Source organism: Schistocerca serialis, chromosome 3 (genome assembly GCF_023864345.2).
Source record: "Schistocerca serialis cubense isolate TAMUIC-IGC-003099 chromosome 3, iqSchSeri2.2, whole genome shotgun sequence".
NCBI classification, from domain to species: Eukaryota; Metazoa; Arthropoda; class Insecta; order Orthoptera; family Acrididae; genus Schistocerca; species Schistocerca serialis.
This window is the reverse complement of record NC_064640.1, coordinates 288,071,820-288,096,373: the sequence shown is the minus strand read 5'-3', so window position 1 is coordinate 288,096,373 and position 24,554 is coordinate 288,071,820. Positions and strand designations below refer to the sequence as shown.

General features: G+C 41.8%; 1 protein-coding gene across 1 annotated transcript in view; it reads left to right on the top strand.

Annotated features, from left to right (window-relative positions):
- Positions 1-24,554, top strand: part of LOC126470070 (protein Hook homolog 3-like) — a 204,900-nt gene that overhangs the window by 40,981 nt on the left and 139,365 nt on the right. Inside the window, exon 3 of the mRNA XM_050097578.1 lies at positions 21,006-21,078. Within this exon, the coding sequence (XP_049953535.1) occupies positions 21,006-21,078 (73 nt within the window). The remainder of the gene's footprint in view (positions 1-21,005; positions 21,079-24,554) is intronic.

Sequence of the window (24,554 nt, the reverse complement as noted above, 5' to 3'; positions counted from 1 at the left end):
TTGGGAGCTCCAATGTTAGGCGTGTGATGGAGCCCCTCAGGGAGATAGCAGGCAAGGCGGGAAAGAATTCCAATGTGCATTCAGTATGTTTGCCAGGAGGACTCATCTTTGATGTGGAGGAGGACCTGCTGGCGGCTATCAAGCACACTGGGTGCAACCGGCTGCACGTAGTGGCACATGTCAGCGCGAGTGATGCCTGCTGCTGGGGTTCTGAGGCCATCCTCAGCTCCTTTCGGCAGCTGGCTGATTTGGTGAAGGAAACCTGCAATGCATGCGGGGGTGCAAGCTAAGCTGTCTATTTGTAGCATCGTACCCAGGGTTGATCGTGGTCCTCTGGTTTGGAGCAGAGTGGAAGGTCTAAACCAGAGGCTCGGATGGCCCTGTGATGGTATCGGATGCGAATTTCTCAACCTCCGCTATTGGGTACAAAATTGTAGGGTCCCCCTTAATAGGTCAGACGTGCACTACATGCAGGATGCGGCTACTAGGGTAGCATGTGGCGTGCGCATGGGGTTTTTTTGGGTTAGAGGACCCCTCCCTTGGGAGCAAAGATAATTTGCCTGTTAAATCAGCCACAGCGACCTCAGAGAATCTTGGTCCTCGCAGATAAAAGATAGAAAAGATTAATATGATTTTAGTAAACTGCAGGAACATGCAAGGAAAGGTCCCAGAATTAGTATCGCTTACTGAAGGTTATAATGCACAGATAGTATTGGTAACAGAAAGCTGTTTGAAGCCAGACGTCAATGACAATGAAATCCTAAGTTCAGACTGGAATGTTTATCGTAAAGATAGGTTAGTCGCCAATGGTGGCCGCGTGTTTATTGCAGTAAAAAATTCAGTAAAATCTACTGAGGTTATCACAGATTCCGAATGTGAATTAATCTGGGTGAAATTGAGTATCAAAGAACAGTCAAAAGTGGTGATCGGATGCTTTTATAGATAACCTGGGTCATGATCTGTAGTTGTAGAGTGCTTCGGACAGAATTTGTAGAATATCACGTGTAATTTTCTTGATCATGCTGTTGTAATAGGGGGTGACTTCAACTTGCCAGGTATAGATTGGGAGTGTTATGCCATTGAAACTGGTGCCAGAGACAGGGAATTGTTCTGGATGTCTTGTCCTAAAATTACCTTGAGCAGATAGTTAGAGAACCAGTGTGTAAAGGTAACGTCTTAGACCTCCTGGCAACAAACAGACCTGAACTTATCAAATCAGTTAACATAGAGGAAGATATCGGTGATCATGAGGCTGTGACGGCATCTATGACAACTGGTCCTACAAGTAATGTTAAGAAAGGTAGGAAGATATATTTGCTCAGCAAGGGTGACAGGATACAAATTTCAGAATATCTCAGCAGTCATCATTAAATATTCGGTGATGAGGACGAAGATGTGGAGAGCAAATGGAAAAAATTCAAAGGCATCCTACAATATGCACTAGACAAATATGTTCCGAGTAAGGTTTTAAGGGATGGGAAAGATCCACCGTGGTTTAATAGCGATGTTAGAAAAGCACTACGTAAACAAAGAGCACTTCATCTCAGGTTCAAGAGAAGTAAAACCTAGCTGCCAAACAAAACCTGAAAGAAGCGAAAATGAGCTTAAGGAGAGCAATGAGAGAAGCGTTCAATGATTTTGAAAGTAAGACGTTGTCAACCAATATGAGTAAAAACCCTAAGAGATTTTGGTCATGTGTAAAATCAGTAAGTGGGTCAAAATCGTCTATTCTTTCTCTCAGCAAACACACTGACACTGAAATGGAAGATAACAGAGAGAATGCTGAAATACTGAATTTGGTCTTCTGAAGTTGTTTCACCAAGGGAGATCGTAACACTGTCCCTCCCTTCAATCGTCGTCAATATGACAGATATTGAGATAACCAATCACGGAATTGAAAAGCAGCTACAATCGCTTAGTAGTGGAAAGACTTCAGGACAAGATGAGATACCTATAAGATTCTATAAGGATTATGCGAAAGAACTTGCTCCCCTTCTAGCAGTAATTTATCACTTGAGCAACGAAAGGCACCTAAAGATTGGAAAAAAGTTAAGGTCATTCCCGTTTTTAAGAAAGGCTGTAAGACAGATCCACACAATTATAGACCTATATTGTGGATGTTAATCTGTTGTTAGAGTTATGGAACATATTTTATGCACAAGAATTATGACATTCTTGGAAAATGAACATCTCCTCTATAAAAATCAACATGGATTCCACAAACAGAGATCCTGCAAAACTCGATTCACTCTGTTCCTCCATAAAATCCACAGCACAGTGGACAATGGCGCTCAGGTTTATGCCATGTTCCTTGATTTCAGAATGGCTTTTGACACTGTCCCACATTGCCATTTAATGAAAAAAAATGAGCTTACGGAGTATTGGAGCAGGTCTGTGATTGGATTCAAGACCTCTTGCAGATAGAACTCAACACATCACTCTTAACAGAACAAAATCGACAGATGTATAGGTAATATCCGGAGTACTACAGTGAAGTGTGATAGGACCGTTGCTTTTACAATATATATATAAATGATCTAGTAGAAAGCACCGAATGCTCTTGAAGGCTCTTTGCAGACGATGTAGTTGTTTATACCAAATTAGCAATGCCAGAAGTCTGTAAGAATTTGCAGAACAACCTGCAGAGAGCAGAGAATTGATGAATGGTGCAGTCTCTGGCAGTTGACCCTGAACATAACTAAATTTAACATATTGTGCATACATAGGAAAAGAAATCCACTACTGTACAGCTACACTTTTGATGACAAACAGGTGGAGATGGGGTCTGCCATAAAATATCTAGGTGTAACTATCCAGAGCGACCTTAAGTGGAACGACCATATAAAACAGATAGTGAGAAAAGCAGACACCAGACTCATTCACTGGAAGAATCTTAAGGAGATGTAACTCATCCATAAAAGAAGTGGCTTATAAGGCACTTGTTTGCCCGATTGTTGAGTATTGTTCATTTATCAGGGATCCGTATCAGGTAGGACTTACAGAGGAGATCCAACAAAAAGCAGCACGTTTCGTCACAGGATTGTTTAGCTGGCGAGAGAGCTTTACAGAGATGCTAAACAAACTCCACTAGCAGACGTTACAATAGATGTGTTGTGCATCATGGAGAGATTTACTATTGAAATTTTGGGACAGCACTTTTCAGGAGTAGTCAGACAACGTATTATTCCCCCCCCCCCTCCCCCCCCCCTCCACATACATCTCACATATTGACCATGAGGAAAAAATTCGAGAAATAGGACTTATAGAGGAGATAGAGAATATCCAACGAAGAGCAGCACGTTTCATCACGGGATTGTTTAGCTGGCGAGAGAGCGTTACAGAGATGCTAAACAAACTCCACTGGCAGAGGTGTTAAGCATTATGGAGAGATTAACTATTGAAATTTCAGGACAGCACTTTTCAGGAGGAGTCAGACAACATATTACTCCCCCCCCCCCTCCCCCTCCCCCTCCCCCCCCCTTACATACATCTCGCATATTGACCCTGAGGAGAAAATCCAAGAAATTAGAGCCAATACAGAGGTTTACTGACAGTCATTCTTCCCATGCACTATTCGCTAGTGGAACAGGGTTGGAGGGATCAGATAGTGGTACTCAAAGTACCACGCACCATTAGGTGGCTTGCAGAGTATGAGGTAGATGTAAATGTGAAACTCAGCTTTTCCTTTTCTCTCATGATACCCTGCGAACCATGGATGAAGGGCAACAGGATGATTTCATACTCCTAGATTTCTGTAAAGCATTTGCCATAGTGCCACACTGTGGACTGTTAACAAAGATACAAGCATATGGAATAGATTCAGAGATATGTGAGTGGTCTGAAAACTTCTTAAGTACCAGGACCCAGTATGTTGCCCTCGACAGCGAGTGCTTATCAGAAACAAGGGTATCATCAGAAGTGCCCCAGGGAACCTGGGTCAGGATCTGTAGTTGTAGAGTGCTTCAGACAGAAGAGTGCTTCAGACAGAACTTGCAGGATATCATTAGTAATTTTCCTGATCATCCCGTTGCAATAAGGGATGACTTCAACTTGCCAGGTATAGATTGGAATCTAGGCATAATGTTGCAAAGCAATATGAAATGAAATGAGCATATAGGTCTGTAGTGGGAAAGGCAAATGGTCAACTTTGGTTTATTGTGAGAATTTTAGGAGAGTGTGGTTCATATGAAAAGGAGACCACATATAGGACGCTAATACGACCCAATGTTGAGTACTGTTAGAGTGTTTGGGATCCATAGCATGTCAAATTTAAGGAAATCATCAAAGCACTTCAGAGATGGGTTGCCAGATTTTTTACTGGTAGGTTCAAATAACACACAAGTATTATGGATATGCTTTGGGAACTCAAATGGGAATTGCTGGAGGAAAGGTGTTGTTGTTTTTGAGGAGCATTTTTGAGAAAATTGAGAGAAACTGCTTTCGAGGCTAACTGCAGAATGAATTACTGCTACCAGCATTCATTTTGAGTAAGAACCATGAAGATAAGACTAGAGAGAGATTAGGGCTTATATGGAGGCTTATAGGCAGTAGTTTTTCCCTCGCTCTGCTTGCAAGTGGAACAGAAAAGGAAATGACTAGTAGTGGTGCTGGGTACCCTCTGCCACACACACCATGTGATGGCTTGTGGAGTTGCATGTGGCTATAGATGTAGATCCAGTTATGTCAAGGTACGTCACAACTGCCGAGATCAAATAAGTCTTCTACCTTCAGACCATTGCAGATGTTGCTGTAGATGCAGACCTTGTTATGGCAAGGTACATCGCAACTGCCAATATCTAATAAATTTTTGCCTTCAGCCCATTCATTTTTTTAATGCTTCCTTCAAGCATAGGCACCAGATACAATGCGCATGGCCTGTCAAAATAAAGCATCAACTAGATGGGGCTTAGGAACTGTAGAATCATATGCGCGGACAGTACTGAAGTGATGAATAAACCCAAGGCAGCACTGCTGTTCTCAGAGTGTTGGTGTCTGCTCCCCCAAGACATCCCAGTGGCCCTTCACCTCTGCAGCTGCTTTTCATAGACAGTTCTGGTAGGTGTTACTGAGAAGTTCATTTTTCCCTATGAGTTCACTTTTGACCCTTCTACTGAACCCCTTATGGAATGGAATTTGAGACAAGGTGGCTTGCTATGGAGTCTACATTAACCGTTGCACATTTCCTTAATGTTGATGATAAGGAGTCCAGTTTATGAATGAGAGATCAGGCTGACATGCTAGAACAATTGAAAGTTGTACTCTGAAAAGCTTTCATCCATTTATCTTTCCTGACATTATCCATTGATAAGTTACTGCCCTTGGAAAATGTTTCTTCCATTGTGCCTGAAGTTTTCACCACACAGTTCCCTCATGTGATTGTAGTTTCTACTGACACTAATACTGTAAGCTCTGTGTGATTCCATCTTATTTTGTCTGCCATATACTTGTCATCTGTCTTCATTATGTGTATCTTTGATTCTTATACCATTTGTTGTCTCTTCTGTTTTGGTTTCATTTGAATGTACATGGTCCATTTGCTCTAGGTTTCTGCTCACAGTTTCTATCCTCTTAACTTTGTCTTCACCTTTTATGACAATCTACTGATTGGACTGAATCCTAACACATCTACCATCAGTGGCTGATCCAAACACTGACTCTTCTCCCAGTCATTTTTTAGAAATTTCTTCAATGCCGCATTATCTCTTCTGTAATTGGGGCCACTTAACAACAGCCAGTCTACTTCTCCCTCTTTGGCTTCTGTCAAGTACTCTGACAGGAGTACAGCTTCAAATTCAATGTATGGTATGGTACTTTCATAAATTTTTGTATGGACATATGTCCCAACATACTGACCTCTACTCAGATAACAGGGTACAAACCAAAGCCTTTCATTTTCTGTCTGTATTTGTGGTAGAACACTCTGAAAGCATAGAAGAATACTTCTGAATGGAAGATCCTTTTCCAGTCAATTTTATTTCATTTACCAGTTTTACGGCTTTTGTGCCCTACAACTGCAGCAGTGGTATGTATGCAGTGAAGATTCTCTTCTGCATGATGTTGAATCCCTGCTTGCATACTGTTTCTGATAGAGTGACTGTTATTTACAATTTTCTGTTTTCATCCAGATGTGCAGGCCTTGTGAGACTACGTCTACCTTGACAATTGGTGTGCCAATGTCTTTTGTCCTTGTGTTCTTTCCTCTTACACGTATATTCAAAAATCCTGACAACTGTGATTCACCTTTAACTGCTGGATTATTCACAGCCGTATTACTGTTTGTGTCATTTAATACTCCGAATTAGACCTGCATAGTTGTTGAAAAAATTTAACACTTCTGCGACACTACTTTTCAGATAACTATGGAAGCACTAAAAATCCTCATAATTCAATGTGCATACATTTCATGATACTTACTCTTTTCTGTATTGATTTAATTGAATGCAGTGTTTTTGTTGTTGCTTCTGCTGCCAAGATGTGGTTTCTGTAGTAACACACGAAATTGAGAAAGTCAGCAACAATGAAATCACTTTAATGTAGAAACCAAAAACATGTTCAGTAAATCATCCTTGTACATTGCCTGACAGGCAGTGATTTAAGAGCAGAGTGGAGTTAGGTAGTGCTTGAAATGGAGAATGAGACAGAAGCCATTCTGCTCTGGGATTAAATCAAAAAGCATTAGACATTTCCTCACGTGGTGTTGAACAGCAGATGCACATGCTGCTCTTAATGCACGACTGTCATTGTTGTCTGAAAGTGCTGCCTCCAGGCAGCTAAGCTTCGTCACCATGTGCCAGCATGGGCTGATTAAATAACGTGCCGTGCCAGCATCTCATGTCGTGCTGAGCTTTGATGAACGGTGAGGTGCCAACGCAGTTGAGGTGGTAACTGCAGGTCACCACAGTCCTCTCCTCTTATTGGGGCACCTGTATGCTGGTGTTATTCCTGTGTCCACCCCCACATCCCCACCTAATTGTGTAAGACAGCACTTGGTGCTCAGGAAAGTTATGTCCTCGGCCTCAGTGGTGCTGTCAGTGGATGCCTCCTGTGCCACAAAGAGCCTGCACTGGAGAATAGGGCTAGAAGTGACCCGACTGGTGATGGGCCTGATGACATTTTGTGGTCAGCACAGCTCTCTGAATTCAGCAGAATCGTGATGTCAGTGCTGTTTACCCTTTGCTATTTGTTCATGGTAGAGGCAGTCTACCAATCTATCCTCACAATCCTTTAAAATGAATGGAAATGATAGAAGAGAGGCATGAAAATTCTCAATTCATATAAGAGACAGACACTGCTTATTTGCTACAAAATGACATTATTGTTTCATGAAGAAAGAATTTAAACTTTTAGATAACAGTGAAAGAAGAAAAAATTTGATGTGTTGGTAAATGTGCCAACACCTTGTAGATAGAGGCGGCCTAAATGCACGCTATCTAACGCAGACGGGCGTGAATTCTGGAACAGGATAAGTAGTGAATTCTAATAAGAAAAGTATGCAGCTCCTCGAATACTTAACTTTTATTTATCCTCGTTGTGAATACAGCATTCTTGATGAGACATTTCATACGATAACTATCAAACTATGTAAGGCTAATGGCACCTTGCTAGGTCGTAGCCATGGACTTAGCTGAAAGCTATTCTAACTGTCTCTCGGCAAATGAGAGAAAGGCTTCGTCAGTGTAGTCGCTAGCAAAATCGTCGTACAACTGGGGTCGAGTGCTAGTCCGTATCTCGAGACCTGCCTTGTGGTGGCGCTCGGTCTGCGATCACACAGTGGCGACACGCGGGTCCGACATGTACTAAATGGACCGCGGCCGATTTAAGCTACCACCTAGCAAGTGTGGTGTCTGGTGGTGACACCACATTCCTCCCCCGCAAATCGGTGAACGGTCGTGTGATAAGGCTTCCGCCCGCCGTGGGGAGGACCCCATGTTGACGTATGCGATGAGGTGGGGAGCCTAACAACAGGCGAGGCTGTGCCACCCGCACCCGGCCATTCAGTCCGAGGGGAGCTAGGAAACGCCTGAAAACCTAGTCCAGGGTGCACGTCAACATGCGGTGTATGCGCCCGTAAAGAGACAGGAGGGGCCGAAGGGTCGACCTCCATTGCGTCGGGGTAGCCAACGCGCGAAGACGCCATGTGGTCCGGAGCGGGTAAGAGATCCATGGCGGAGGACAGCTGGCCACGGGAAGCGATCGGCGGCGCGTGACCCAGGGAGGCGCTTGGCGGCTGCAGCGAAGCGTCGAATGCGGGCGGCGCCGGCGGGAGAACAGGCGGCGGCGGCGGCTGCGGCGGCGCGTCGCCATGAGGCAAAATGGAAGGCATCGTCGGTAACACCTGGGGATGAGGCGAGCCAGTAGATGGGTCCCCAGGGTGCTGACCGGACGGCACCATCGCTGAAAGCAGACGGGGAGCCGCAGAACCCAGGCGACGACAGAGGCGCAGCTGATTGAGATGCCGACGCACCTCGCCAGAGGCCCCCAAAACCAAATACATCGCGTGGCCGAGGCAGCGAAGAATGTGCCCTGCGAGCCAACGCCGTGAACCTCGATAGTTGCGATAAAATACAACGTCGCCTGGAGCAAAAGCAGAAGTCTGCCGCTGCACAGGAACCTGATGCGGCGGATGCAGCAAAGACATCAAGGTTCGATGAGGACGACCGTGGAGCAACTCAGCTGGCGAGCGACCATCTCGGGGCTGAGAGCGATACGAAGACAAAAAGAGCAACAACGCGTCGTCCCGAGAATGCGACTCTTTCAACTTCAACATCTGTGACTTGAAAGTCCGGACCAATCGTTCAGCGGCACCGTTTGACTGAGGCGAAAACGGCGCGGATGTCAGATGTTGAATACCATTGGCCTGGCAGAAAGACTGAAATTCTGCTGACATGAATTGTGGGCCATTGTCGGAAACAATAGTCTGCGGAAGACCTTCAATGCAAAAGATAGCAGACAATGCTTGGATGGTGGCAGAGGACGTCGTGGAAGACATCCGGACAACAAAAGGAAAATTACTGAAGGCATCTACCAGAACCAACCATCGAGCATTCCAGAATGGACCAGCAAAATCGATGTGCAAGCGTTGCCAAGGGGAAGTGGCTTTTGGCCATGCAAAGACTTTCCGCGGCGGTGTGGATTGTTGTTCGGCACACACCATGCAAGAAGAACACATATTCGTAATCGCAGCATCGATTCCGAACCAAGTACAGTGCTGACGAGCAAGTTGTGTCGTTCGCACTATACCCCAATGTCCTTGGTGAAGAAGCCGTAAAACAGAGGAGTGTAACGACGTGGGACCACGACTCTGGACTGATCATTATCAGAACGCAACAACAAAACACCACATCAAACAAAAAGTCTCTCCTTGTGAGCAAAAAATCGGCGAACCCACGGATCCTCGATCCGAGACTTTGACAAAGGCCATTGCGTAGCAACAAAACGAAAAACGGTAGCAAGGACAGGGTCAGCAGCTGTGGCTGTAGCTACACGACGAAAATCAATCGGAAACGATTCGACCACTTCATCGGTTTCCGAATCAGTGAACATGCAAGCAAGTTCGGAAGAATCGAATGCTTTATCCTCAGCAACAGGCAAACGGGACAACGCATCGGCGTTTCCGTGCTTAGCAGTGGACCGATACAAGATATCGTAGCGGTACTGCGAGAGGAAAATAGACCAGCGAATGAATTTCTGCGCTGTACGTGGAGGTAAAGGCTTGTTCGGATGAAAAAGCGACGTCAGAGGTTTGTGGTCTGTGATGATGGTAAAGTGACGACCATACAAGAAATCATGGAACTTTGTAACACCAAATTCGAGAGCCAAAGCTTCTTTCTCTATCTGTGAATAATTTCTTTGCGCAGACGATAGCAATTTGGATGCAAAGGCAATAGGGCGATCATGCGAGCCAACTTTGTGCTCAAGCACAGCACCGATCCCGAAATCCGATGCAGCTACCATCAACAAAAGGGGTTTCTGGGGATTGAATGGCGTAAGGCAGGTACTAGAAAGCAACGCCGATTTCAACTGGCGAACAGCGCGTTCGCATTCCGTCGTCCAGAGAAACGGAACACCCGTACGGCGTAAGCGATGAAGCGGAGCTGAAATGGAAGAGGCATTGCGCACATTCACTCACACCTTGTGAGTCTAAATCATGTAATGTTCTTGCGACCTCATCACGCAATGCGTGAGGAACATTGCGCGCTCTGAAAAATTTCGGTTGCGCGTTTACTTTCAGTTCCAAATGTGCTCCATAGTTTTTAGCGCAACCGAGGCCCGGTGCAAAAATGTCTGCAAATTCTTCACATAACCGAGCAACACTGTCTGAAGGCACAGTCTGATTCACTGATAGGACCTGATTTACTATAGACATGTTAAACAACTGAAATAAATCTAAGCCAAACAAGTTCACTGCAGTAGAAGAACGAAGAACGTAAAATGACACAAGTTTTGTTTGTCCCTTGTATGTTGCAAGAAGGCTGCTCTGTCCTAACACAGGAATTTTCTGTCCTGAATATGTAGTTAGCTTAACATTTGAGGAACGCAACGGAGGTTTGCCCAGTTGTTTGTACGTGTCATGATTGAGCAATGAAACTGCAGCTCCGGTATCGAGCTGGAATGGTATGACCTTGCCTTTAAAGTCCAAATCTACAAAAAGTTTATTGTCCTGCTGACGACAAAAGCGACTGTCTCGTGCAATTTGAACTGAGACAGGTACAGCAGCACTTGCTAATTGACGTGATTTCCGGCGACGTCGACGCACACTTTTTGTGGGACTAACACAGTCACTGTTAGAGAAAGTGGCACTGGACGAAGTGGAATTAACTACATGAATGTCCATGGGTGAAGGTTCACGAGCCTGAGTGTCCTTGGTTCGATTCCGGCGTGAAGCAAAGGGCCTGGAATGATTGTGATTGTCTGATCGGAGCTTTTTCTGGCAAACACTTTGAACATGTCCTTTCTTATTACAGAAAAAGCAAATAGCTTGGCGTGACGGGCAATTTGCACGCGAATGTCTAGTTGCACACCGCGGGCATGATTTCACTGCATTTGTGTGCTGGCGCGGCACACCTGGTTTAGAGCGTGGCGGCAGCTGCGTTGATGTGCGCGAGGGCAGTTGACCGGGCCGCGCAGCGCGCCTGGCAGGCCGGTTAATGTTACACACTGCTGGCGAAGTTGCAAATGAGTCCTGAGCACAGTCAAGTGTGTCTTGCCTATCCAATATGTCTATCACTTGTTGAAGGGAGGGATTAACTAGTTTCAAAATTTGCTCCCATATATGAACATCAGAAACGTTCTGTGCAATTGCATCACGCACCATTGTATCTGAATAAGGAAGGCCACAGTCACATTCAAACGCACAATCCCTAGTAAGGCCTTGCAAAGTTGCAACCCACTCCCTATTAGTTTGACCGGCCGTACGTTTTGTACAAAAGAAAGTATACCTTTTTGCAACGACATTTACTGTTTCTTTGAAATAGGCATCTAAAGCAGACAAAATGTCTTCGTATGACAGAGTTGCTACGTCGCGTCGGGGAAATAATTTCACTATCACACGGTAGGTGGACACACCTACACATGAAAGCAAAAACGGCTGCCGCTCATTACCTTGAATTCTGTAGGCGGCGAGATGGAATCCAAATTGGCGTGACCACTCAGTCCATGATTCCTGCGCTGGATCGTAGTGCCTAAAAGGCGGTGCAACTGCGAGTTGTGGCTGCGGTAGCGGTGAAGCGGCAGCTGCCGCATCGGTTTGAATGGCACGTTGACCCTGGACGAGCTGTCCAAGGGCATCCAATAACGCCTGCGTCTGCTGATTCTGCAAGCGATAAAATTCGGACAGTACATCTGGCGAAGCGATGACACAAGTAAATGTAAGCAAGTAGAAAGAACACGTTTCCCTCGTCGCCAATGATGTGTTGGTAAATGTGCCAACACCTTGTAGATAGAGGCGGCCTAAATGCACGCTATCTAACGCAGACGGGCGTGAATTCTGGAACAGGATAAGTAGTGAATTCTAATAAGAAAAGTATGCAGCTCCTCGAATACTTAACTTTTATTTATCCTCGTTGTGAATACAGCATTCTTGATGAGACATTTCATACGATAACTATCAAACTATGTAAGGCTAATGGCGCCTTGCTAGGTCGTAGCCATGGACTTAGCTGAAGGCTATTCTAACTGTCTCTCGGCAAATGAGAGAAAGGCTTCGTCAGTGTAGTCGCTAGCAAAGTCGTCGTACAACTGGGGTCGAGTGCTAGTCCGTATCTCGAGACCTGCCTTGTGGTGGCGCTCGGTCTGCGATCACACAGTGGCGACACGCGGGTCCGACATGTACTAAATGGACCGCGGCCGATTTAAGCTACCACCTAGCAAGTGTGGTGTCTGGCGGTGACACCACAAAATTACTATGGTCGACAGAGGGGATTCATTGTTCTGTGCTTCAAGAAACACTTTGTGCTAAATTTTCAGGCCTGGAGCACTTGAAGAAATTGGCGGTACAAATAGTAAAATTTCTGAAGTTACACCCATTATTCCATATTCAGTTGCAACAGTTTCAGTGAAAATGAACGAAGATTATGGACACTTCATATATTACTGCAAAATATGTTGGTTAAGTCAAGGGGCATGCTTGGAACAATTTTTTGATTACACCTCACTATTTTTGCATTTATGAAGGAAAAAGGAGTGCATGAACTAAAATTAGAACATCCAGAATTGATTGCAGACTTTGCATCTTAAGTGGACTTGACCGCATACTGCCCATGGTTAAACATTGTGAGGCAACTTCTTTCTAATTTGATGGGGATGCATTTAAAAAGGAAGTCGTGTTGTAGAAGGGATGCATTCTGACAAAAATAATTCAGTACCCTAAGCTTACTGGCATCAAAGAAAGTGCAGGGTTTGAAGAATTCATTGTGACCTTGCCACAATTATACTGATAGTTTTATATAGGTTTTGAGGGCATGGGCAACCTTATATTTGTTTTTTAGGTGTTTTTGTGACTGTTTGTCTTTTCAGTTGGAAGCGCCCCTGTGCATGTGCAGATATATCTAACTGACCTGCAGAGTAATTCTAGTTTCAATTACAAATCTTTTTACGATAAAACTGCCAAGGATGACTACATTGCTTTTCTCAGGTAGATTTTCCAAGTGTCCATAATGAGGTTGCAAAAGTGCTACAGTACTTCGGTCGACGTATTTCTGTGAAAGACTTTTTTAAATTATTATTAGACTACATAAGTCATGATTATGTGACAACTTGAGTTTCCTGTAAGGTTACATTGCCCAGTCCCTCCACTTCCCTTCACTTTCTAGGCAAAAAAAATTATGGGTAACCTTAATAGAAATATTGATGTGTATGTTACTCTCACTTGAGGTAGAGGGGGAATACTGTTGACCATGACCAGTAACTAAATGTTTATTGTGTATTTACTATGTTAGTGAGAAGAAAGCTCTGAAATACAAGTTAATTTAGTGTTTTATTACCCTTTCTTATCCCTCAAGTGGCACAAAATTTTCGAGCATATAAAACACATGATCACACTCCCGATCACAAGTTCAAGTATCCAAATTGCCATAACTATGAGTATTTAGTCATTACAAAAACACAGTTCATAACTGTCCATATTTAACATACTTTACTCCTGTAAAGCTTAGGCCTGTTTGGTTACCTTTGATAATTACTGCAGCACTTCACAGTCTCACACATTTGTCTACCTTGGCATCAGTTCGTTCTTTAAATTTTATGTCTTCACGATGTGAAGTATTATTTAGCATACCAGTTTTTTATTTCTGCCTTACAGTATGTTAATAACTATCACTTTTCTCATTTTAGCACCCCTCAAGTTGCAAATACATTCACAGTTTTAAGACAAATCCACACTGAATCACAGATTCATTGACAGTCTCTATTAATGTGAAACTTAAGACATCTATTCGGCATTGTTGCACTGCTTGTGACAATGGCCAGATTTTAAAATTGCAGGTAACCACCCAAGGACTTTCTCAAAAAGACTGATACTGCATTAATGCCAACTTGGCCTATAGAATATTGAGAGTAAGAGACTGTTCTGTTACTCCAGCAAATAAGACTACAGATGTTGAAAGTTACTTACACTAGGTAAAGGAGAGTGCACTCTGTCCTGTCAAATTGAGGAATGAAGTAGTTGACACTTTTCCTCAAATGTGACATGTAGGTATAAAGATGCATTATTGTACAACTGGTTTCAAGAAGAGTTTTATCAGAACAATCCAGTAAATAAACCTCTTTGTGTGCTGAAGACAAAAGAAAAAAAATAAATAAATAAAAAATAAAAAAATAAAATTGTATTGTGTTTCATGAGGATAGTCTCAAAGTTCGTGGAGGTTGGCTAATAAGATTCAGAGGTTACCATGGTACAATATGTGAGACAGAGTAGACTGGAGGTAAACTTGCACCAGCAAAACATGAACTCACTCACGCAATAATTGGCTTCAACTGCAATACCAGTATGTATACTGAGGGAATCAATCTTGGAGCCCCCTCTCCCAGCTCTGCAACCCCTCCATCCCCTCATTCTCTTTGATTGATGAAAGGTGCCAGGAAGAACGGCTGTTGGTAAAATGCTGTAGCAATTGTGAGCTCAAATTTCTTTCATTTTATTGATCTGGTCATTTTGTAAGAAATATATGGCAGAGAGTAGTATATCACTCTATTTCTAGGACTGGACATTCTTGTAGTTTCAACAGTAAACTTTTCCATGATGCACAATGCCTCTCTTATACTATATCACTGTAGTTTGATGAGTGTCTCTGTGACACTGTCTCTTACTAAACAAATCTGTGAACTAACCACTACTCTACTTTGGATCTTCTTTATCTCTTGTATTTACCCCATCTGATAAGGGCCTTACAGTGATGAGCAATATCCAAGAATTCTGTGAATGAGTGTCGTGTAAGCTAACGCTTTCAGTGGTTTCCATATGATTCTTCCCGTGAATTTCAGTCTGGCACCTACTTTTCCTATTACTAGTTCTCTATTGCCCTTCCACTTAGGTTGCTCTAGACTCTTACTCAAATAGTCCATACAAAGGAAGACCCCTTGCAGTGAAAGTGGGCTTGGCGTAGCAGCTTTGTGTGTCTGTTCCAGCCAATAACATAATGTGATTTCTTTTATGTTCCTAAGCCAATGTCTCAGTGTTGCTGCAGTGTTAAGGCAACTATGGCTTTCACTTAGTATTTTGGTGACCATTTGCACTTTGAGGTTGAAAGGTGACAACAGCTCTTTTAGTTATCAGGGATCTCCTTTGCTGTGTGGAGTGCAGATATTTTACAGTTGTTACTGATTCCAGTAATAGATGACAAATTGTGAAATCAAACATAATGGATCTTTCCACACACTCATGTTCAGTCTGTTACATTTGTTTATGATGTTCGCTGAGTTACTGTATAGATGATTTTGATCTGTTTATTATATTTACATAAGATAAGAACTTCTTAGAATTTTTTGTAAAATTGGTAGGCAAAATTTTACTTTTGAATTCATTGAATTTCTGTTGATTTTTCTCTTGACATTAATTTTGGCTGTATTCAGAGTTAGTTTGTCTACAAGGCTGTGACTTGATTTAAATCTGTGATAAACTTTCTTTGTGTATGAGCAATTCCTAATGGTCTTCCTTATATAAACATGGCACAACTTGTCTAACCCTACAATTTTGTTCATGATGTCTTTGGTTACAATATATTGTACAATACTTTCCAATCTTAACCATTAATAACCTACATCTTTGTTCGTGAATATGAATGTTTGATGTTGGTTATTAATATAATGTGCATTATGAAGCAGAAATATTTTCCTACATCTTTTAACATTCTTTTTTAACACCTGTAGTTGTTGAAGCTATAACAGGCTTATGGTCACTGATTGCCTCTCCTCAACATTACTTTAATTGAAAAGTTTGGATCAGTTAGTTAATAGGAGATCTAAGAACTTTCCATAATGGGTAAGTTCTGTAAATTACTATACAACAGAATTTACATAAAAACCTTGTGGACCAATCTCAAACAAAGCTCTGTCCATGCCACTTATTTTAACTCTTTGAGTCCCAAAAATGTAATTTTAAAATTTGTCTCAAAATTAACCTTTATTGACATCATAAGCAATGAGTACAACAAGAAATTGTCAAAAAGTAAACAATCATTTGTTTTATGGAGGTGGTTTCACTTTGGGCCCACTGCAGCATACAGTTGTCTACATACCATCATTTCCTGTGGAAACAAGCTCAGAAATACTTCAACATCTCATCTGATCTCTTCAGAGAAGTCAGCTGCTAATTTGTATTATGTAAACCATCTTATTTGTGAGTTTATCATGGCGGGCCCATTTTCATTGTTGTCATGAACATCATCATGAAATACATTTTCAGTGAGTAGTAGTTCAAAGGAGTTAAAGTTCCTGTTGTTCCGTAACTTTCTGTCTCACAAATCTCTGAATCCAAATTACTCATAATTTCTTCTTTTAAAAGGTGGATGTTTAGATTGTGGGTGATGTCTTGAAACTTCCACAAACATATAATGCCTAAATGAATTTATAGCCACAAATAATAAGCAAAAAATGGGCCTAAAATTTAATAAATTTGCACCCAATTACAGAATTAATTATAAAAATACATACAATGCCAGTGGTTTCCTGTTGAAACCACTTGTAACAGCTGTAGTACAAACTCAAATTTATGTTACAGTAACATTAGATATACTTACTTGCACTGTCATTGATCTTCTCAATATGATTACCATGCAAAAACTGCACCTCAAGTAAATTATTTAACAAAAATTTGCAGACAGTATCTCCTACAATCATATAGTAAACACTCCATACCAGCTGTTGCTTTAAATGCTGTAAGAGATTGCTGCAGTGCTCTACATTAGTAGAAGTACCTCAGTGTATCATTTGGGAGGCTCTGTCTTGCAATAGCATCATTGTCTTCACATGAAAGGCACTGGTACCTCAAAAGAAAATTAATAAACTGGTGGTTTGAGGCAGAAACCACTGGGCTCAAAGGGGCAGTCATGAGTCTCCTAGTCTATAGCCGGTGAGTTTAGATCTCCTCCTATTACCATAGCATGTTCAGGAAATTTAAGCACCATATTCTGCGACTTTTCTTTGAAGGATTCTGCCACAGTAATTCCAGAGGCAAGTAGTCTACAAAAGCATATGATTACTGTGTTTGGCCTAACTTTGACACTTACCTTCCCATTAGTTATTTCTAAATTAGAATCTGTAACAACCTCAATAGGCATTACCAAATAGTGCCTCCACCATGTACATCCCAGCCAGAGTTTGAGATTCTGTTGTTATTCACTTCTGGCTCCAGCAAGCATTACGCTCCTTGTATTACATGGGTATTGTTATTGTAAATAAGTGAAACTAATTGTGGGACATTACCATTGACACTTCTGCACATTGTTTTCTGATCTCCAAGGACAAACGTTGTATAAAATATTGTTGGACTTCTTGCCACATGAGTTCTGGGTAAAACGTCAAGCTTCCAGCAATTACCACCACCACTTTCATAATTTTTCATATGCCATTGATGCTCTGCACAGCAGTCTAAAATGTTACGGCAAGGCAAAATGTTCTCCTTTTTGGGTGAATGTGGCTAATGTCTAAGTCACTGGGTTTCTCGAAACTAAACAGCTTCTCATACGCATGCCATGTGTAGTCTGTTATCTGAACATTCACTTCCCTTTACTGCACACCTGACCTATTGAAGGAGGGGGAGAAATGGAACTATTTTTTTCCACCCAACAGCTGAGGTCAAGAAATGTGCATCTAAGATTGTCACAGAATCACCTAATCGTTTGGTTTGTTTGCAGACCAGAGGGTTCTGATCGGTTCTGGGTACAAGGCTGCAAGTTGGAAATCACAACCCTTTCCCGCCCCTCCCCCTCTCCCCAGCCAAAAAACATGTTTGCCACCTCTCTAAAGGAACAGAGGATGATGCCCTCTGAATCCAGAGGGCAGGTGTTATTCATGCTGACATGAGCTGCAATTCACAGTCTGCTGCACCCAAATCATTCAACAGCTGCTGACATCTTGTTGGAAGAGACACACTAACAGACATACTGAGTGCACACTGGCCTTCCTGTCTGATCTGTCACTTAATATTCTAGAGGAGCTATATTACTCATATAATGTTTCAGTTGCCAGTTACCAGTGTATTTGCCCTCTGTGCTTGTGCAGAATTAGCTGGAACTAAGGAGACATCCCATTCAGGCACAGCTGTGCTTTCCACAATGGACAGCACCCCATACCATTTACCAAAGCATAAGGGGATACAAATGTGCAGCCAGTACTTACATTTACTTGAACTGTTTTGCAGACAATGGCCATTTCTCCTTGCATCTGCACAGAAAAAGCACAGCCTTTATCCATCTTCCAGTATAAAGAACTATATACAAGGGTTGGAACTTAAATAGTGGCAACTATTTATTCACAACCGATACAAAAGAGTTACATGTTTGCACCTGTTATGTTCTTCAAAGTAGTCACCAGCGTTGTGTAGAACCCGTTGCCAGTTATTTGGAAGGCGTAGTATACCGTTAACAGAGCCTGTTCTGTTGATTGTGTGAATGGAGTGGTCTACTGCCTTTCGAATCTCTGGAACAGTTCTGAAGCAAATACCATGAAGTGGTTCCTTCATCTTTGGAATCGAATCAGTCACAAGGATTTAAGTCCGGGGAGTATGGTGGATGGTACAGTACTTCCCAGTCCCATCGACTGAACAGAGCAGCCACGGATTGTGCTGTATGCACCTGTGCATTGTCATGCAAAATGATGGGTGGGTTGCGCAGAAAGTGTTTCCGCTTCTTTCGCAAAGCTGACCGCAGGTGATGCTCCAAAAATGAACAGTAATACTGTGCATTGATGGTCTGCCGTGGAGGAACGTATACGTTAGGATAACGCCATCACAGTTGTACGTGAGAATCACCATAACGTTCACCATACTGGGGCTCTGACGCACTTTTGTCTTTCGCAGTGACCCATAATGACACCATTCGTTGGATTAGTGTTTCAGTTTTGGCTCATATGATGTGGCCCATGTCTCATCCAGTGTTACGATACGGCATAAGAAAGTCTTTCTTTCACACTTATAGCACTCCAAGTGTGTCTGAGCAGTGTCATAACGCATCCATTTCTGCGTTTCCGTCAAGTCATGTGGAACACATCGTGATGCAGTTTTTCGCATGCCCAGGCATTCCTTCAGGATGCGAAGCACAGTCATATGCTGTAATCCGCTTTTGTGGGTGAGCTCATGAATCGTATGGCGTCGATCACTGTCCACTAACGCTGCAACAGCATGTGCTTCTTCTTCAGAGATGCTAGGACAACCTGCCCGGTGCATGTCTGCCACAGTTTGCCGACCTTCGTTGAAGGCTTTTACCCAAAGTGCGACTTTTTTGTACAGCAATGCCGATTCCCCACATGCCTCTTGAAGACCTTGAAGGCTCTCTCGTGCTCTATGACCTCTGGCACATTCAGTCTTGATCCAAATCCGTTGTTTCTGTTTCGAAAACATAGTGACACCATTACGTTAGACTGCTCACTCACAAGTGACTGTGTTTGCCTCAATTGTGCACACGCCAGTGATGTGGGACGGGCAAGTCCATTTGCTCGGAGGTAAGGTAGGTATGTCAACAACATGTGCTATCAGCATCAATAGTAGATTCCATTGCCTAGTGTCTCCACAGTAGTGTTGCCAAGTTCCAACCTACATAGGAACATGAAGGAAAGTGCAAGTCTAAGTAATCGGAGGTAAACAGAAGACTATGGGAAACTGCTACAGAAAGAATTGAAATAACATGACTGTGCCATATTTCCTCTGAGTCTCTCCCAACAATCAAAGGGAAAACAATGGATCCAAAATTAAGAACTAGTAGCCATTCCCAAGTACTTACATACACTGCTGACAGAAAGGTGAAGCTCATAGAAGACATTATTGAATGCCAATGTAACTCCATACACATACACACCATTGGCAGGTATGTAAATGATTAGAGTTGAAATTCTTTTTGATAGGTAGAATGACCACTGGAGTGCATTAGTGTTGTTACTAGGCAGTGATAGGGTATATAATGGGCATAAACAGCATTAGATGTTCAGTGATCACTATGGACACAGAAATACCGTGTACTCAAGGGAAACAGCATTATCAGAACCTTACATAATTTGAAGGGGGCGTTATTGTGGGCCTCAATTTGGCTGGTTGGTCTATTGCATCTGAACACCACAGTGTTTTCCTTTAGCAAGGGCCAGTGACTTTCTTTGTAATACCAGTAGTTACAAATAATGCCAGTTTCTATTTCTTCCATAATCAAATGGTACTCTCAGCTTCACTGAACACTCATGCTGTCCTCCTCTTACCATATTTTTAACATAAAGAATTACTTTATGCTTGCAAGTAGCATCATATGAGGTTCTTCTCTGCTTGTCTTCCATTTTGTGACCAGCTAATGCAAACACACTACACAGTAATAGGCCAACAATACTGTAACAAAGTTGAGAATTGCACCAGTGAATTGTGATGTAAGAAACAATACTAAAGTTTCAGTTACGTTGCCAGTGAACAATGGATTCAAGTTTGTACCTGAATGTAATTTGCCACTGAATCTTATGCACACCTCTATTTTGAATACTGCATGTGGTAAAAAAAAAGTGTGCATCAGATTTGCATTCAGTATGGTATTTACATTCTGATGTAATCATTTGTCATCCTTAGAATTATCCTTTGTAACTTAACTAGGATTTATTCTTTGTGGTTCAGCATAATTAATGCTAGGTTTGGCATAATGAATGTAAATAAATTGCTATGATAGCCTTTAATTACAAAAACATCATGGGAACGTGATTTCATTGTGCTAACAAATACTGTCTTCAGTTTCCCAGTACTTTAACATGCAATTGTTAATTGTGTACTACATACAGCAGTTTATTTGAATGCTCTATTTTGATATCTGCCTGTTAATTTTCAGTGCACCTGAATGGTTTACTGAGTCCTGGCTGTCAAAGATCAAAACAGATGCCGGTAGTAATTGGCGACTTAAGGTGAGATCTTATTTTTGCAAAGAAATTACCTTTTTTCAGTTGTCTTTCTCTGCTATAATCCCCAGATTTGTTGGCAACCATCATCGTTCCAAGCCATAGAATTCATACTTCTCTTAAAGATATGAAAAAAGAAAGATTCTTATCATTGCCACCTTAATGAAATGACCGTTATTGACTGGTTTCCCATGGTAAACTTAATGTTTCTTGGTTGTGTCTTTTATTCTACACCCAGTCCTTTGAACGTCACAGGTTAATTAAATTCATTTTCTTAAATTTGAATATGTGGTGTTGAAGTCAAAATGTGCACAAATTGGATACATCTTGTATATTATAGTTCTTGTTGTAAGATAACACTAAGAAGTTTGATTGTGTTGCCACCAGTAGAGTAAGTGCCTGTTCCCTCTTTTTCCCCACTTTTCTTTACTGTTCATTTCTCTTCTGTTCTTTCCAGAGCTTCCTGTACAATGATCTGTCAACTGGATGTAATAATTTCACATATTACTTGCTTGAAATTTTAGGTATACTGTTTTTCTCCTTAATGCCACTACTGGCACACAATTTTGCATAAAAAGAAGCAGTTTCATTGTGACATAAATTTATGAATATAATACTGTAGATAGAATAAAGAAATGATTGCAGTGGCTCGGGGGTGGGGAATTGACACACATATTATCTGTGTCTGAATCATGACTACTACTACAAAAAGTATATGGTGTCCCATTAGGTCCTCTGAAGCTTTAGCTAACAGGTCATGAAAACATTGAGACATTTATTTATTTACGCATTCATTTGTCCACTTGTAATCTTAAAATGATATAGAATTTGTTATCATAATACAATGCAAATACACACAAAATATGTAAGTACACTTTAAACAGATTAGTAGGATGCATGCTCAGCCATGGCCTTGGTGAAGGAACCATCCCAGCATTTTCCAGAAATGATTTTTGAAAACCCATATCAGAACGGCCAGACAGGGCAAGCTCCATTCTCCTGAATATGTGGTCTGTGTCTTAACGACTGCACTGCCTCATTCGGTTGGTCCCTTTTGTGCAATATTCTTTTGATGTAAACGCACTATTGGCTCTAGAACCACAAACTTGTGGTATTTTATGCTAGGTTTCCTCACAAATCAGGAATGCCATCAGCTTACACGTTTTTTATGCAGTCCTTTGTTTGGCTCAGTTGATTCTGGTTTGATTGTGAATGCCACAGGAAAAGTATGAATTGTATGTTCTGAGAAGATCCTTTTGTAGGCCTGCACTATTGAAGGTTATACCAAGCCTTGTGTGTAGCCTGTTTATCTGATAGTAATGATCAGAATGGCCAGGATCTGTTATAAATAATTTAAAATTTTCCCTGTAGATATCTGTAAGTACAGGGTGTAAAACTGATGCTGTAATTTTTGGTACCCTAGTACTAGTGTTTATCCTTTGTGCTACACGAGAAGTGCTCCAAATGTTTAGGAAGTTATTACTAGTTTTACCCTCAACACCTGAGTTAATATTCATGTCTCCATGTAATATTATGGTAGATTTGGGGGCTGAAACTATTTCCAGGACTTTAAAAGAAAGTGCTCATATTACCACTAGGTGAGCAGTACAACCACAGAATGATTAACTTTTTATAAATGTCTAGCTTTATTAGTTCAATGGCTGCCAATTCAAAATTTTTATCTACACCAATTGTGATCCAGTCTTCGCTAGCTTTTTGGATTTGTGCCGCCCCTGATATAAATACATGATTCCCACTCTTCAAGGTAGTCCTACAGTAACAACTTGCACATTCATATGATGATAGCACAATATGCTATATTTCATTATCTGTACACCAGTGCTCTGTAAGGCATACCACTGTGCTGTTCAAACACTGTAATTAAACTTCAAGCTCCTGTACTTTCATTTCTGTGGGGTTTTTGCATGCTGGTGTGGCACATTTTATTTTCTCTGTATATGATGAATAAATCTCTAAACTGGTTGGGATATTTTTATTGAAGGGGAGTCTCTTGTCATGGTTTACCTTGAAAAAGACCTAGTTCTCCTACCCATGGCAGTAGGTATTTGACTATGTTTGCCCCCCTCACCCACCTGATATACTTTCACAAATTAACTCCACCAACCACGATGTGTACTCATGTTGTAAACTTTCTGCTTTGTTAGATGAGTTTTACTATCCTGAAAATTTACTGCTTTCCACACCTATGTGATGGATAGTGCCTGGGTCCTGAGAAAGTTTTTTTTATGCCACTGTGCAGTCTTGTTGTTCTCGACCCTCTGCCATTGTCGTGTTACGGCATGTATGGTGGCTCCCGAGGCCACCATACTGATAGGATGGGAGAAGCTGCAGTAAATGAAGTCAGGATCTTTCTAATTCTGGCTCGGTAATGATTGTATTTATTCCGAAATTCATCACTACCACCATCACCACCCGCTGTCACAACTACCAAACTTCATTGTGTTAGACTATTGCCTGTCTCCGTTCACAATAAATATGTCCCTCACATTTACAATAATTATTGGCCCATATCCTTGCTTACAGCATTCTCAAAAATCTTAGAGAATGTAATGTACTCAAGAGTTGTTAGCCATCTCAACAGTTATGGGATACTCAGTAAATCATAGTTCGGATTTCAAAAATGCTGTTCCACTGAGACAGCAATATACAATTTCACTGTCTGCATAATAGAGTCTTTAAATAGTAAAATGTCACCAATAGGAATTTTCTGTGACTTGTCTAAAGCATTTGATTGTGTGAACCATGACAGTATGTTACAGAAATTACAATTCTATGGTATAAATGGAATAGCATATGAGTGGTTTAAGTCATACCTACAGAACAGGAAGCCTAAAATTTCCTTATACGGGTCAAGTGATTTAAATAAGTTTGCCACTTCATCAAACTGGGGTGAAATTACATTAGGTGTTCCACAGGATTCAATCATGGGTCCCCATCTGTTCTTGACATGTGTGAATGACGTCCCTTCCTATCTGAAACAGGAAGCTGAACTGACACTGTTTGCTGATGATACAAGTGTCATTATTAATCCAGTAAAAGAAAGTGAAATTGAAAATGATACAAATAAGGTCTTTGGAAAAGTCATTAATTGGTTTTCTGCAAATGGGCTTGCTCTAAACTTTGAAAAAACACAGTACATCCAATTTTCTGCTGCAAAAAGTATAATTCCGTCAATAAATATAACACATCAACAGAAGTCAGTAGACAGGGTAGAGCATACTAAGTTTTGGGGGGTACATATAGATGAGAATCTTAATTGGAAACCGAGCGAGGTGGCACAGTGGTTAGCACACTGGACTCGCATTCAGGAGGACGACGGTTCAATCCCGCGTCCGGCCATCCTGATTTAGGTTTTCCGTGATTTCCCTAAATCGCTCCAGGCAAATGCCGAGATGGTTCCTTTGAAAGGGCACGGCCGACTTCCTTCCCCGTCCTTCCCTAAACCGATGAGACCGATGACC